At 44.0% G+C, this 15896-nt stretch overlaps 1 protein-coding gene across 1 annotated transcript in view; it reads left to right on the top strand.

Moving 5' to 3' along the window:
* The first annotated feature begins 1454 nt into the window (after positions 1 to 1454).
* DIP2B (disco interacting protein 2 homolog B) overlaps positions 1455 to 15896 on the top strand; it is a 324894-nt gene continuing 310452 nt past the window's right edge. Inside the window, exon 1 of the mRNA XM_075333901.1 lies at positions 1455 to 1656. Within this exon, the coding sequence (XP_075190016.1) occupies positions 1572 to 1656 (85 nt within the window). The 5' untranslated portion in view covers positions 1455 to 1571. The remainder of the gene's footprint in view (positions 1657 to 15896) is intronic.

The following is a 15896-nucleotide window of genomic DNA, read 5'->3' as shown; positions in this document are numbered from 1 at the left end:
CATGACAGCTGGTCTGATCAGTTGACATGTGCCTCTAACAGAACAGCCGTGGGTGGATCGGAGATATATATGCGGCTGTTAACCAGCTAAATCCCACTGTCAATCTCTGATAGAGGGCTGTAATATGCGCTGGTGAGAAGCGCATCATTCCCAGCTTCCATTGGCGACCCCATGAAGTGATCGCGGTTCGCTGATGGGTTGCCATGACAACCAGGGGTCAACTGATGGCCTGTGAAAAGAGGGTGCGAGACAGCGTTCATAGAAGAACAAGAGTTCTGATGTCAGTGCTGATGCACCGCTCTGTACAGCACAAATAATAGGGGACTTGAAGCTGCAATCGTCCTAACGTTTTTAAAAAATGAAAAAAAAAAATGAAAAACGCTAAAGTTCAAATCACCCCCCCCCCTATTACCCCATTCAATTAAAACAATAATAAAAAATACATATATTTAGTATCGTCGCATTCAGAAATGTCCAATCTACCAAAATATTAAATATTAACAGCGCAATGAAAAAACTGTCAAAACCCCAGAATTATGTTTTTGGGCCATCACAACACTGCAAAAAATGAAATAAGAAGTGGTCAATACATTGTATCTACCCCAAAATGGTATCCGTAAAAACATCAGCTCAGAGGGGAAAAAAGAAGCCCTCACACAGCCCCAGATCCCGAAAAATAAGAATGGGTCTCAGAAAATGGCGGCAAAAGTGATTTTTTTTTACATTTTTTTTTTACAAATTTCTGAATTTTTTTCACCACTTAAATAAAAAATAAACAAAGTATACATGTTTGGTATCAAAATAAACAAAGTATACATGTTTGGTATCTATGAACACGTCCTAACCTGGAGAATCATATTACCAGGTCAGATTTACCATACAGTGAACATGGTAAATAAACTCCCCCCAAAAAACATTTTGGAATTGTAATATTTTTACAATTTTATTGCACATGGAATTTTTTTCCCCCATTTTCCAGTACAATACGGGGCAGCATGAATGGTGTTGTTCAAAAGTACAACTCGTCCTGCAAAAAACACGCCCTCATATGGCTATATTGATGGGAACATGAAAACGTTTTGGCTCTTGGAAGAAGGGGAGGAAAACAAAAATGAAAAAAATGAAATGGCCGTAGCGTGACACCCCACAGGAAATAAGAGTAGCCACACTAGTGCCCACTCACTGCAGTGTTCAGCAAGGGACAAAACTATTCTTTTTTTTTTCCCCCATTTCTCCTTGGGGTCAAACCAACCACCCTCAGACATGTCAGCAGCCCGAGCTGTTGAGCCACACTCTGCTCACTAATTGTATTTCTTCACCTTCCCCACTGGGTGGCGCTAGAATCCTTTATTACACTTCCCTTCGCCTCAGGTTGGCTCTTGCGCTGTAGTACCGGCATCATCCTCAGGGTGTCAGTGTTCCTGCTGTCAGCCGCGTTAGTGCAGGCTGGATGGCTGTCTGTGGTCATGTGACGTGAGGCAGGGCCTGGCATGGCGGCCGTGGCGAGGGCTATGCGCTGAGCTCCGGTGATTCAATCCTCTCGGCTTCACACGGTGTATCCGGCCGGCTCCATGGCGGAGAGAGGCTTCGACCTGTCCGCCCTCCCGAAGGAGGTGAGGGAACAGCTGGCCGAGCTGGAGCTAGAGCTGTCAGAAGGTGAGTGCCGGCGGCCGGCCAGTGCGGCTGTACTGGGGGAGACTGGGAGGACATGGGAGAAACCACTGCGAGCGGATCACAGGTAGAGCCTGATCTCCGCACATGTATGAATGAGGGGAGGGATCCACTGCATGGCTGAGCCGGGATCTGCTGGGATCTCTGACATCTGCAGACAGGCACAGCAATGGAGGCGGCTGTACAGTGTGGCGCTTCCTGCAGCCTACACCAGCCATGGCATCTGGGCGATAGGAACCGGGCGATCAGATTGTACCGGCTGCTCGATCATTATCGGCCGCCATCAGCGATACAGCAGAATTTATCACAGATTCAATTCACTGCTATGTAATCTGATTGTGTGACTGCTGTGTGCAGTGTAATGCCACTGATTGTATTACATATGTGCTTATTATATACTGGTTATTACATATATATAATGCATTTATTATATATACCAAGTACTACATCTGTATTATATATTATCGATTACTACATTTATATAATGACATACCTATACTGATTCTATATATTACATATGTGCTTATTGTATACTGATTACATATATTACATATCTGCCTATACACTAATTTATTACATATTACTTTGTTATACTGATTACCACGTTTCCATAATTATGTGCTGATACTGATTATATCTGTATATTGCATATGTGCTGATACTGATTATATCTATATATTGCATATGTGCTGATACTGATTATATCTGTATATTACATATGTGCTGATACTGATTATATCTGTATATTGCATATGTGCGGATACTGATTATATCTGTATATTGCATATGTGCTGATACTGATTATATCTGTATATTGCATATGTGCTGATACTGATTATATCTGTATATTGCATATGTGCTGATACTGATTATATCTGTATATTGCATACGTGCTGATACTGATTATATCTGTATATTGCATACGTGCTGATACTGATTATATCTGTATATTGCATACGTGCTGATACTGATTATATCTGTATATTGCAATTGCATACGTGCTGATACTGATTATATCTGTATATTGCATATGTGCTGATACTGATTATATCTGTATATTGCATACGTGCTGATACTGATTATATCTGTATATTGCAATTGCATACGTGCTGATACTGATTATATCTGTATATTGCATATGTGCTGATACTGATTATATCTGTATATTGCATACGTGCTGATACTGATTATATCTGTATATTGCATATGTGCTGATACTGATTATATCTGTATATTACATATGTGCTGATACTGATTATATCTGTATATTGCATACGTGCTGATACTGATTATATCTGTATATTGCAATTGCATACGTGCTGATACTGATTATATCTGTATATTGCATATGTGCTGATACTGATTATATCTGTATATTGCATATGTGCTGATACTGATTATATCTGTATATTGCATACGTGCTGATACTGATTATATCTGTATATTACATATGTGCTGATACTGATTATATCTGTATATTGCATACGTGCTGATACTGATTATATCTGTATATTACATATGTGCTGATACTGATTATATCTGTATATTGCATATGTGCTGATACTGATTATATCTATATATTGCATATGTGCTGATACTGATTATATCTATATATTGCATATGTGCTGATACTGATTATATCTGTATATTACATATGTGCTGATACTGATTATATCTGTATATTGCATACGTGCTGATACTGATTATATCTGTATATTGCATACGTGCTGATACTGATTATATCTGTATATTGCATACGTGCTTATTATATACATCTGCATATTACATACGTGCTTATTATATACATCTGCATATATTATGTATTTATATAATGCACTTATGTATCGATTTATTACATATCTATATTACATTAGGTAATCATACTCATCTATACAGTGTATTATTACACGGTTATACACTTTGTCGTTAGTTTATATAGATTACACGTCCAGATGACATATTTTGCAGCATTATATAGCTCTGTATTATACATGTCTACATTACTGCACATATAATGCACGGATTATTCCATATCTAGATGAGATCCTATTATTGGACACAGATGTACCGCCCATGGTCGGCCCAATCACCGGCATTGGCCCAGTTGCACCCCATGACTTTCTGCCAGTCGCCTGCTTGGTGCCGTGTGCCGCCCCCTGTGTGCCCCGCGTGTTTGCCAGCCCATTGATTATATTCTTCCTATATGCCCAGCTATTGTCTCTTGCGTCATCCGGTCTGAGCTGTGGAATGTGTTGGCTTCTTATCAATAAGTGTTAATTAATAAGGGGCGGGTGCGGGGATCCATCTGGAGGTGAAACAAAGGGAACCCTACCTTGGTGTATAGCACTGGTTGTTTTTTTTTTTCTTCTTCTTTAAAGGGTTCTTCCCATCTCCAAGATCCTATCTCAATATGTAGTAGGTGTAATAATATTTGCAAATACCTCCAATTAGACATGTACCATAGTTCTCCTGATTGTCTATGTCTCTTACCTCATTTGGGGGGCATTGCAGCTTATGTATACTTGGTTACAACCTCTCCTATACAGTATTAACAGTTAGTTGCTCTTAGTTGTAACCATGGATACCTAAGCTGCAATGCCCTGCACATGAGGTAAGCGATATAGCTAATCAGGAGAACTATACTACATTTCTAATTGCAGGTATTTGCTAGTATTATTAGTCTTACTGTATATTGGGATAGGATCTTGTAGATGGGAATACCTCTTGATAATTTGTCATTGTCTCTACCTCTGATATGTCTATTTTTAGTAAATACTTGTATTTCCCTATGAAATAATTATTTTCTTTAACTGCCTGTTGTGTCGTTCCTCTATTGTTCCTCTTGGAAATGTAGAAATAACTTGATAACTGGGTGGTACTATCTCTCTTTTCAAAGTGGTATATCCCTAAACATTATGGAGACCCCCCCCCACCTATACATTCCAGGAGGAGTAACTGAGGGACTGTACAATTCTAACAGAAGCTGCCCCAGAAATGTTATTTCATGGAGAAAGCAGTTATCTAAAACAGACCTGGCCGGTGCTCAGACTGCTCCTTTATAAAGGGAACCTGACCGCTGATACATGAGGCCCGATCCACAGGCATCGGCTGTATGGTTTCTGACATGTATGTCTGACTCTGAAGCTCCGCCTTCTCCCCGCCCCCTCCCCTTGAGTGACAGGTCTCCCTGCTTATGTGTATAGGAGGAGGTGAGGAGAAGTCCCTGGGGACGCTCCTATCCGACTAGTGTCCTGTGTGGATTGGTCCCCGGTGGGTTTTACCGGATGTTTCTCTGTGAAATGCCGCAGTCTATCATAGTAAAATGTGCAGTAATAGCTACATCTTACAGCCAGGGTCTGATGCATGCTGCCTGTGGATCGGGCCCCATGTATCAGCTGTCGCTTTCTCCAGGTATGTCACTGCTGATTTCTCCAGAATTCTGACCGCACTGAATAATTCCAAGAATATTTACATCTGTTTTACCACAATTTCTGTGCTGATATGAGCCACAACATTTATAATGTGTCAAGTGCCATATATAAACAATAAGTAATACCGTCATATTGAGGCACTATTGTAGGAGAATTGCCCCTCCATATCAGTCCCTGAAGGGGGCTGTCATGCCCAGTGCAGGCTTTGGACAAGTACAGCAGCATGGTGAATCCTAAAGGCCCCGTCACACACAGAGATAAATCTTTGGCAGGTCTGTGGTTGCAGTGAAATCATGGACATATTGTTCCATTTGTACACAGCCACAAACCTGGCACTGATTGTCCACAATTTCACTGCAACCACAGATCTGCCAAAGATTTATCTCTGTGTGTGACAGGGTCTTAACAGTGTGTGTAATATGCACGCTTTTAGGATTCAGCTCTGTATATCACATATGAGTGGTCACAGACAAGTAAAGCTGAATCCTAACTGTGTATATATTTTGCACGCTGTTAGGATTCAGCTCTATATGCCACATATGAGTGGTCAGACAAGTAGAGCTGAATCCTAACTGTGTATATACTGTATATTATATGCTGTTAGGATTCAGCTCTGTATACCACATATGAGTGGTCACAGACAAGTGAAGATGAATACTAAGGCTATGTGTCCACGGTAGAATGTACCTGCAGATTTTTCTGCCTGAAAATCCGCGACTTTCGCGGCAAATCCGCACCCGCGGATTTGCCGCGGATTTTGATGCGGATTTTTTTTTTTTCCCCATTCAAAACCAAAAATCCGCACCAAATCTGCACCAAACAATTGACATGCTGCAGATTTTTCCGGATCAAAATCCGCGGCAAATCCGCAGCGGAAAAATCCGCAGCATGGACACAGCATTTCCAAAATGCCATTGAAATGGCTTGGAAGTGCCGCTGCTGCAGATTTTCGGGTAATCCGCGGCAAATCCGCGGTAAATCCGCAGCGTGGGCACATAGCCTTAGGATTCAGCTATGTATACCACATATGAGTGGTCACAGACAAGTAGAGCTGAATCCTAACAGTGTATATATTTTGCACGCTGTTAGGATTCAGCTCTATATGCCACATATGAGTGGTCAGACAAGTAGAGCTGAATCCTAACTGTGTATATACTGTATATTATATGCTGTTAGGATTCAGCTTTGTATACCACATATGAGTGGTCACAGACAAGTGAAGATGAATACTAACTGTGCTTAAATTACACGCTGTTAGGATTCAGCTCTATATATCACATATGAGCAATCACAGACAAGTAGAGCTGAATCCTAACTTTGTATATATTACACGCTGTTAGGATTCAGCTCTGTATATCACATATGAGCTGTCGCAGACAAGTCAAGCTGAATCCTAACTGTGTATATATTACACGCTGTTAGGATTCAGTTCTGTATATCACATTTGAGCAGTGACAGACAAATAGAGCTGAATCCTAACTATGTGTATCTTACACACTCTTAGGATTCAGCTCTGTATATCACATATGAGCTGTCGCAGACAAGTAGAGCTGAATCCTAATTGTGCATTGTTTACACCTTGTTAGAATTCCGCCAGCTTCCTTGTTTGAAAAGATTTCTCAGAAAAAATGCTTCCATTATATTGGGGTGTTCGAGTCGTGCCCATCTAAGCATCCAACTGCTGATTACGAGTACCAAGCACCCGGGTGTGATAGTGCACGTTCATCACTAGTCCCCACATATATTAGATGAAATATCGTCTGAGCCTGCCGATCATCTGATGTGTCTGCAGCCTCCTGACCGCCCCCTACAGATGAGCAGGACCTTTTTGTTTTCAGGGGAGATAAGCGGCTGTCAGTGGGGTCTGTGATCCGTATGCACTAGCTGCAGTGTTCGTGCACTCTCCCGTGTAGGTCACGTTCTCATCTGGAATATTGCCTGTATCTAGGTAATCAAACGATCTGCTCTGCTGGCCGAAGCCAAGAAAGTTGTTAATGCTGTAGACTTCATGTCTTGCATGCTGATCCCTACAGGTTCATCTAGAGGCCGGGCTCACACTTCTGTATTATTTTCTACCATACACTACAATTGTGTGTTTTGGAGGAAAAATTCACAAAGATGGAGGCGCCGGCTTAAAAATGTGCCGAGAACAGCATATAAATAGGCCGCACACTACTATATACGGACACGATCGGCTGCAGTGTAGCAAGGTCATACCCAGCAATCAGCTCCATGACCTGTTGGCTCAGGAATCCTATATGTGGAAGACTCCTAGGTCCCGATATGGACACCCTGTGTGATCCATATACTCCTTTAGGCCTCTTTCACACGTCAGTGAAAAACCACGCACGTTTTTCACGGACGTGTCAGAGGTGCGTTTTGCCCTCTGTGAGCCGTGTTTATGGCACATGTGTGTTCTCTGTGATAACACACGGAGAACAGGAACTTTATGATCACCTGTCCCTGGCGTCGCTGTCTGTGATGCTGCTCTTTGGTCTCCGGTCCTGCCGACTCCCCGCTGCTGCTGCTTCCGGCCGCAGTGAAGTGAATATGCAATGAGCATAATGAGCGGCAGTCGACATCAAGTGCCAGCAGCGGCAGAGACAGGAGGGCAGGAGAAGGCGAGTACAGTTTGTTTGTTTTTTTTCTCAAATATGTGTGTTTTCTCCGGTGCGTGTCACACGGAACACCTCCATGTGGTCCGTTTGCGTTCCGTGATGCCGGAGAAAACGGACATGTTGACGTGTGGAGCACACGGACACACGTATGCTCCACACGGTCCATGGCAGAACACGCACGTGAGCGCAGACCCATTGATTTTAATGGGTCTACGTGTGCCCGTGTCTCCGGTACGTGAGGAAACGGACCAAACACGTACCGGAGACACGGACGTGTGAAAGAGGCCTGATATTTAGCCTGTGTTTAGACTGTGCAATCTTGAATGCAAGGGGTTGATATTGGAAGGTATAGAAAACCCCAAACTACCCCAATTTATTTGCATTTTTTCCATTTGGCATTGAATAAATTGTGATTCGGTGGCACATGATCTCCTTTCTTGTGACTGTAGACATGCCTGTTTGATGCCGTAGCCGTTACATTATGCATGCTGACAGCATAATTTACAGAGGCCGATTTAATGACTCTGCTCCCCGGGGTGTGCATTAAATAGCTATGAGCTGTACGGCGGGCGGAATATATGCATGGTGTGATGGAGCAGAATGAAGCCACCTGATATCATGGCTTTTTCATTGACACCGCCGGTTGCATGGAACATACGGTGCTGGTGTAATTCCGGGTTAACACACATTGCTTCCTCTCCGCTCTCAATCATTTGTCTAATCTCTGGGCGTTTCAGGATGATGAAATGTTTCCATGCCTCTTAAATAATGCCACCTGGGGCACAGGCTTTCATGCCTGCCCTGAAAATATTTGAGAAAATAAAGAAATGATTGGTGCTGATGGATGTGAAAATGGAGCGCAAACCTCATTATGTGCTGATGCGTTTCACATTTTTTATTGCCTTATTTTAATCCAGAAAACAGTATGGAAAACCTAGAAAACAGATCCGTAGTTGATGTATGCTTCAGTACGTAAAGGCATTGGGATTTTTTTATATTTTATTTAATATTCTAACCAAAACGTGGTGTTCACCTAATTTTATTTGGAAAGCAGAATTATCAAAAAAATACAATGAGAATTTGCTCATTTTATTCCCTTTAGCCTGCGTGCCCACAATCGGGGTTCAGTGTTTTGGATGTAGTGTGTTTCAGCTGCGTTGTGCACTATAAGCACAGTGGATGGGAGTTCTAGAAATCTGCCCACTTTGCATGTGCGGCCCGCCGCGAAAACTGTCCTGCGGTGAGGCTCTCTGATCCGCAAGCATGTCAATTCTTTGCTGCAGAGGCACAAGCGTCCTCCGTAGGGAGATCACAGCGAGATATCGCAGCGCTCCGAACTGTGATCGTGGGCACGAGCAGCTGTGGTCTCCTGCAAAGGAGACTCGTGGCCCCGCAGGTCAAGACCCGGCGCGTCCAGGATGCAGCGGGGTCCTGATTATGGACACATACTCTAAGGGGCCCTTTGCACACCATGACATCGCAAGCCGATGCTGCGATGCCGAGCGCGATAGTCTCCGCCCCCGTCGCAGCTGCGATATCATGGTGATAGCAGCCGTAGCGAACATTATCGCTACGGCAGCTTCACATGCACTCACCTGCCCTGCGACGTCGCTCTGGCCGGCAAACTGCCTCCTTCCTAAGGGGGCGGGTCGTGCGGCGTCATAGCAATGTCACACGGCAGGCGGCCAATAGAAGCGGAGGGGCGGAGATGAGCGGGACGTAAACATCCCGCCCACCTCCTTCCTTCCGCATAGCTGGCCGGCGGCAGGTAAGGCGATGTTCCTCGCTCCTGCGGCTTCACATACAGCGATGTGTGCTGCCGCAGGAGCGAGGAACAACATCGTAACATCGGTCTATCCCAATTCATGGAAATGACCGACACTACACCGATGATACGATTACGACGCTTTTGTGCTCGTTAATCGTATCAAAAGTGCTTTACACACTACGATGTCGAGAGCGACGCCGGATGTGCGTCACTTTCGATTTGACCCCACCGACATCGCACCTGCGAGGTCGTAGTGTGCAAAGGGCCCCTTAGTTTGGTTTTGCACACAGCATTGTTTTTACTGGCATTTATTACATTTGTTGTAAAAAGCAAACAGACAATGCAGTTACTAAATGTTGGCCAATAGAAAAATGTTAAAAAGATGGAATCTAGGCATAGGTATTCGATAAGCTATCTACAGGATAGGTCATCGGTAGCGGATCGATGTGGTTTGACACCAGATCTTCCCACCGAGCTGTTGTTTTTTTCCTCTGGAGACTGAATATAACTCCTGGAAAGGAGTTGCTGAGCGCAGCGCCATGCACTGTGTATCGGCTGCTGCTGTGTGCTGCAGAACAGCTCCTATACTTTTGCATAGAAGACGCGCTGCAGTAGTCAACAACAACTGGACGGAGCAAAAAAAAAAACCCCAGCTGATCAGTGCGGGTGCCAGGTTTCTGACCCCCACTGTACCGCTGGAGATTGGTCATTAGGTACCTATGCCCACTACCCTGCTCATATGGTCTGTAAGCGTTAAGAGCAGTTGGGTGCTCGGATGGGCGCCACTTTCATTGCCTTCCATAATACTCAGGTGCTTGATCACACCCATCCGAGCAACCAACTGCTTGTAGCCAGTACCAACCAATACCAAGCACCAAAGTTAATCACTAATGCCAAAACAACTCCTTTAAGAACACTCCAGAGGTGTATTTTTTGGCTTTTTTAATACTTTTGAACTGTTATTTTTGTGTCTTTGGAATGGTGCTAAAATCTCTAAATAGATTTAGAAAATAGCCCAGTGCCTTATTGGCATAAAAGAAGAGAGCTGCGCATGTATGACCAGTCTCCCGGCATCACGACGTGGATGACTCTCCATCTATCCAAGATGTTTTTAAAAGGACTTTATCATCATAAATAGGTGAAATTGGAAAGTGCTTTCCATTCTCACGGAGGGATTTTAGATTCTATAATTGACTGCTCTTTGCTGACGTTAGGCTAGTTTCACACTTGCGTTGGACGGGATCCATAGAATTGCGTTATGTGACGGATGCAACGGATGCGTTGCATATAGTGGCACAACGCATGCTACAGATCGTACAAAATAACGCAATCCGTTATAGGTTTTTTTTCCTTGACTTTACACATCTGAGCATGCGCAGTTGTGTAAGGACCGATGCGTTAATGGAATCCGTCAAATGACGGATTCTAACGGAATCCGCCACCATAGGCGTCCATTCTAAAAACAACGGACACCAATGGAATCCTGCAGGTTGCGTTTTTTTGAAGTGCAGAAAAACGCTACATGCGGCGTTCCATCCGCCCGACGGTCACAGACGGTCAGCGTCAAAACAACTGATGCGCCGCGGGGCAGATGCAATGCAAGACCATCCGTTGCTATCCGTAGCTAATAGAAGTCTATGAGGAATATAACGGTTTCCTGCAACGGTTACCGTAATTCCTCAAGGTTGCGGATAAGCCGTCCAACGCAAGTGTGAAAGTAGCCTTACCGGCAACCTGTGCAATTTATCAGAATTGTCTGGCCTACTAGGCAAGGAACACAGCACTTTCACGCTCTTCATTGCCTTGGTTCTCCTCTGATCCTGCAGATACAAAGGTTCATTTGCTATCAGCACACAGCTCTGTCCAGAAGCTCAGCCATGCCTCTGGTCCTAACTGTCAATCATCAGGATGGCACCACCCCGGCAAGCAGGAGGCAGGGCAATGGAGTTCTCCTGAAGAAGATCTATACCAGGAGCGCTGAAGAAGTTGGAATACTTCAAAACAGGTCCAGTCAACCGCAAATACATCCTGTCCATGTATCCTGGTCTCTTCATGACAACCACAGCACTGCTGATAAGCCATAAGTTTTCCTTCTAGCTTCTCATCAAAAAGGGTGACCCCATCTTCTTCAATAGTATGGAGCTTTTCTCCCCTGGAAGCTCAGGTTCTTGGAGAAACTAAGCTGTGACCATGGATCTCATACAACACCACACCATCCGATGGCTGTACTGAGGCATAGACGTTCTGTTATAAAAGCCACGTGTGCATCCGAGTAAAATCGCGAGTCCCTCGGAGGAGCTATGAACGCCACATTCAGGATCCGTGTTCCAGCAGCTGTCTTTGTGTCATTGACCACCCAGCAATCTTCAGCGCCGAGCCCGACAATCCTCTCCTGAAATGAAGAGTCGGGATGGGAGACGGTGTCAGCCGATGACAGGCAGATGATGCTGTATTCCTCCTAAGGCTAGGCAAGTCATAACTGGTAGTTATATCCAGATTATTACTCGGCCAGCACTGGCTTTTATCTTCCCTAATCTTGTTATTACACCTAATAAAGGATCCTTTGTGTAGGATTGTCCTAGGACGTCACTTAGGTCCTTTCATAACAAAAATGATCATTTGTATTTTTGTTATCTTTTATCTTCCATTTTTTTTTTATTTTACATGAAAATATTGCAACTCTGTGACCTTAAGGCAGATAGACCTAAGAGGTGTATTAATTATTTAGCTTGTATGGGGAAACCTGGTGACCGCTCCACCTTTAAGCCATTGAGGCTTTATAACCTACAGTCATTAGGTTTTAGAAAGTATTTAAATTATAAGGACCATTTCCAACTTTTTAGGCCGCGTTCAGACCTCCATTTTTTCACATACTCATGGTTTTCCTGGCTAGATTTCCTGCCCATTGTAGTCTGCAAGACGAGTACAAGTCCATGGGTCTGTGAAAATCACGGACAACGCATGGATGGTATCAGAGTACAGTCCATGGTCAACATTGTAATGAATAGAAGAAGCCTTGTCATATTTATCCATACGTGAAAATCACTCGTGGTAAAAACTTGACACCAAATACTGATAAGTTGTACCAGTTTTTATGTATGTGAAAAATTAAAGGTTGAAAAAATTGCAATCTAAAGCCTTATCTATTTATTGCCCCTATGTAAATCTTATATGGCTGTATTAAAAATGTCCTTCCCTTCCCTGGTTACACTAACTAGTATTTTTTTTTTTTTTTGTCTGATGATGCTTTATCACTGGGATTCTCATACAAAACGTCATAAGGGTGCAGAGGCTGCGGTCACTGAGTTGCGTGTGCTGTCAGTGTGCAGTGTCAGAGTGCCTGGAGGCTGCTCTCTGCATGAGCTCACTGATAATGCACACTGGTCTGTGTTGCCGGCTTTACTGTTCTGAGCCAGCAACAGAGTGGACTGTGTAGCTTGCACACTGCATAGTGAGCAGGGAGGGACAGACAGCCCCTGAAACCAGAGTCGCTAATGACGCTTTGTTTTAGGGAGGCGGCAGAGACTGTGACAGTGACAGCAGCCCCTGCCCCCTATTATGATGACACTTTGCGTATCCCAGCATGTATTTGTATTCTCAAACGAAGCGTCATCAGACAGGAAGTAGGGGGAAAAAAATCCCAATAATATATAGATGGGAAGGGTAGAAATTTTTAATACAAATATATTAGAAATTAGTTATATTGGAGCAATTAATACATAGGGATTTAAATTGAAATTTCTTAAGCCTACGGATCTCTCCTTTACAGTGATTCTCCGGGGAGCTAAAAAAAATCTTCTACTGTCCCTGCCCTCATAAACCATAGGGATGAGATGCACAGTGCAGTTCTATCATCCGTACCATACCTGTAATTCAGTGTGACAGGAGCTGCTCTTTCTGCCCCCTTCCCTGGGACATTAAATCACACATCAGGGGTGCGCTCCCTGTACTGTAAATGCAGATCATCAGCTATTATCAGGGGGCTGGTTGTTCCTGACAGTAGGGAGCGCACCCCTGATTTATGATGTAATGTCCCAGCTAGGCTTTCTAGCATCTGTACCTGCCAGGTACAGGGTAACTGTGCATCTTTGGCCAAGCTTGTATGTTTATCAGATAGCTATAGGGGAATAAAGCTGCATTCTCACAGATTATTGTGGAGCGTCTCTAGAAACTCCTGTGTTCCAGTAATCTTATAGTGTAAACAGGCTGCCGAGAACAATGTCAGCCTATGCGCACTAAACCATTTATTACAGATCCTTCATTGCTCATCATTACTCGCGGTTTGCTGCTGTAAACAGCATATTAACCGTCTGCCGATCAGTATTCTTTACCAGTCACTGGTCCTCTAATGCCACAAGTTGGGGCCATTTCCAACCATTTTCAGTGATTATATCCTCCCAAATATCCAGTCAAGTGAGAATCCAGAACTCCAGATGTAATGTTTTGTGTAGGAATATGGCGGCATTGTCCAAAAGTCAGAGGAGTAAGGCTATGTGCGCACAGTGCGGTTTTCGCGGCGTTTTTGCGCGTTTTTCGGGTGCGTTTTTGGCCTCCAAACTGCAGGACTTTGCTTCCCCAGCAAAGTCTGAGTTTTTCATTTTTGTTGTCCGCACACATCTGTTTTTTTTACCTGCGTTTTTGAGTTAAAAAAAAAAATGGACATGTCAGTTCTTTCCTGCGTTTTTCTGCGTTTTCCGCCCATGCAATGCATTTGAAAAACGCAGCAAAATGCACCAATTCGCGGCAAAAACGCATGCGTTTTTTGATGCGTTTTTTCGACGCAGGTGCGTTTTTGTGCATTTTTAGCGGACAAAAACGCAGCGTCAAAAAGACGCAGTGTGCGAACCTAGCCTAATGGTTCTGTCTGCTTCTCAAATTATGAGGCTGATTGGCTCTCTGGGTTGTGGAGTAAGTGCTGCCGCACATGTAACAGCCGCGCAGGGCTTGTCTGTGACTCGGGGAAGCCGGTTTTCAAGCATTACGCTGTCATCAATGCGTACAGTATGGGATTTGCATATATATGCATACACGTGCGCCTCAGTTGTGGTGGTTAGGCCTATTCTTTAGTCTGTTTACTTGTTAACCATTTAAACTCTGGAGTCCTGTGCTGCGTCATGTTGGTTTTTAGGGTGTCTGCTTTCTGTGCTATGCCGGTGCGGTTTTGTGCTCTTACTTGATGCCAATGACTGAAGACTTTACAGAGCATTATAATGTCACGATTATAAGAAGCCGGCAGTGACCACACCTGGTAAGGAACATTAGGAGAGGCGGCGGGAGAAAGAAGGAAAAGTAAGTAGTGTAGGGCAGATAAGGCCTCATTAAGGCCGGTTTCACACATCCGGCTTTTTGCCGTTTTACCGGATCCGGCGCTCTCCCGTACAGATAATACAGTACAATGACAGCGCTGTAACTTCCGGGTCACATGCGCCGGTCACATGACAGCATGTGACCGGCGCTTGTTGCTCTGTCATTGTACTGTATTAACTGTACGGGAGAGCGCCGGATCCGGCAAAACGGCAAAAAGCCGGATGTGTGAAACCGGCCTTAGATGGCCGGAAGGGGGGGTCCATGTTGCCACATGATGTTGGCGTGGTATTACAGCCATAAGTCCTTGCTCGACTGCTGGTACTGTTCATCTAAATGTATTGTGTGGATGTTGCGGGATGGAGGGCTCAGAATTGAGCCTGGACTTGTAGCACAATTCTTCTTTTAACATCCTTCAGCTTGATCTTTAGACATGACGACTTGATGGATAAACACTCTATATTAAGATCGATCTTGTGCAGCCTAGATAGGTCCACCAGGGTCTTCTACCGTTATCTTGATAATATCAAGCCATCAGGTTGCTAGCCTACCTCTTTGTCTAGTTCCTTTTATTTTTCCAACAATGATGTCCTTCTCCAGTGATTGCTCTCTACGGGTAAGTTCACACAGTGCGTTTTTCGCGGCATTTTTGCGCGTTTTTCGGGTGCGTGTTTGTCCTCAAAACTGAAGGACATTGCTTCCCCAGCAAAGTCTATGAGTTTTCATTTTTGCTGTCCACACAACTTTTTTTTTTAAGCTGCGTTTTTGAGCTTAAAAAAAAATGGACATGTCAATTCTTTCCTGCGTTTTTCTGCGTTTTACCCCCATGCAATGCATTGGAAAAACGCAGCAAAACGCAGAGATCAAAAACGCAGCCAAAAACGTACCAAATTGTGGCAAAAACGCATGCGTTTTTTTGCCGCGGGTGCGTTTTTGTGCGGTTTTAGCGGCCAAAAACGCAGTGTCAGAAAAACGCAGCGTGTGCACATAGCCTACAGTTGCTAAAATGTCAGTCGTCTTCATCAGGTCAGATGGTCTACTAATTTCAGCAGTATTGTCTGACCATCTATAAGCTTCTGGCAGATGAATCTAACAGTGGTTTGC

The sequence above is a fragment of the Anomaloglossus baeobatrachus genome, chromosome 2 (assembly GCF_048569485.1).
Source record: "Anomaloglossus baeobatrachus isolate aAnoBae1 chromosome 2, aAnoBae1.hap1, whole genome shotgun sequence".
NCBI lineage: Eukaryota > Metazoa > Chordata > Amphibia > Anura > Aromobatidae > Anomaloglossus > Anomaloglossus baeobatrachus.
Note: the sequence above shows the minus strand (reverse complement) of the source record. Positions and strands in the feature narration are given on the sequence as shown.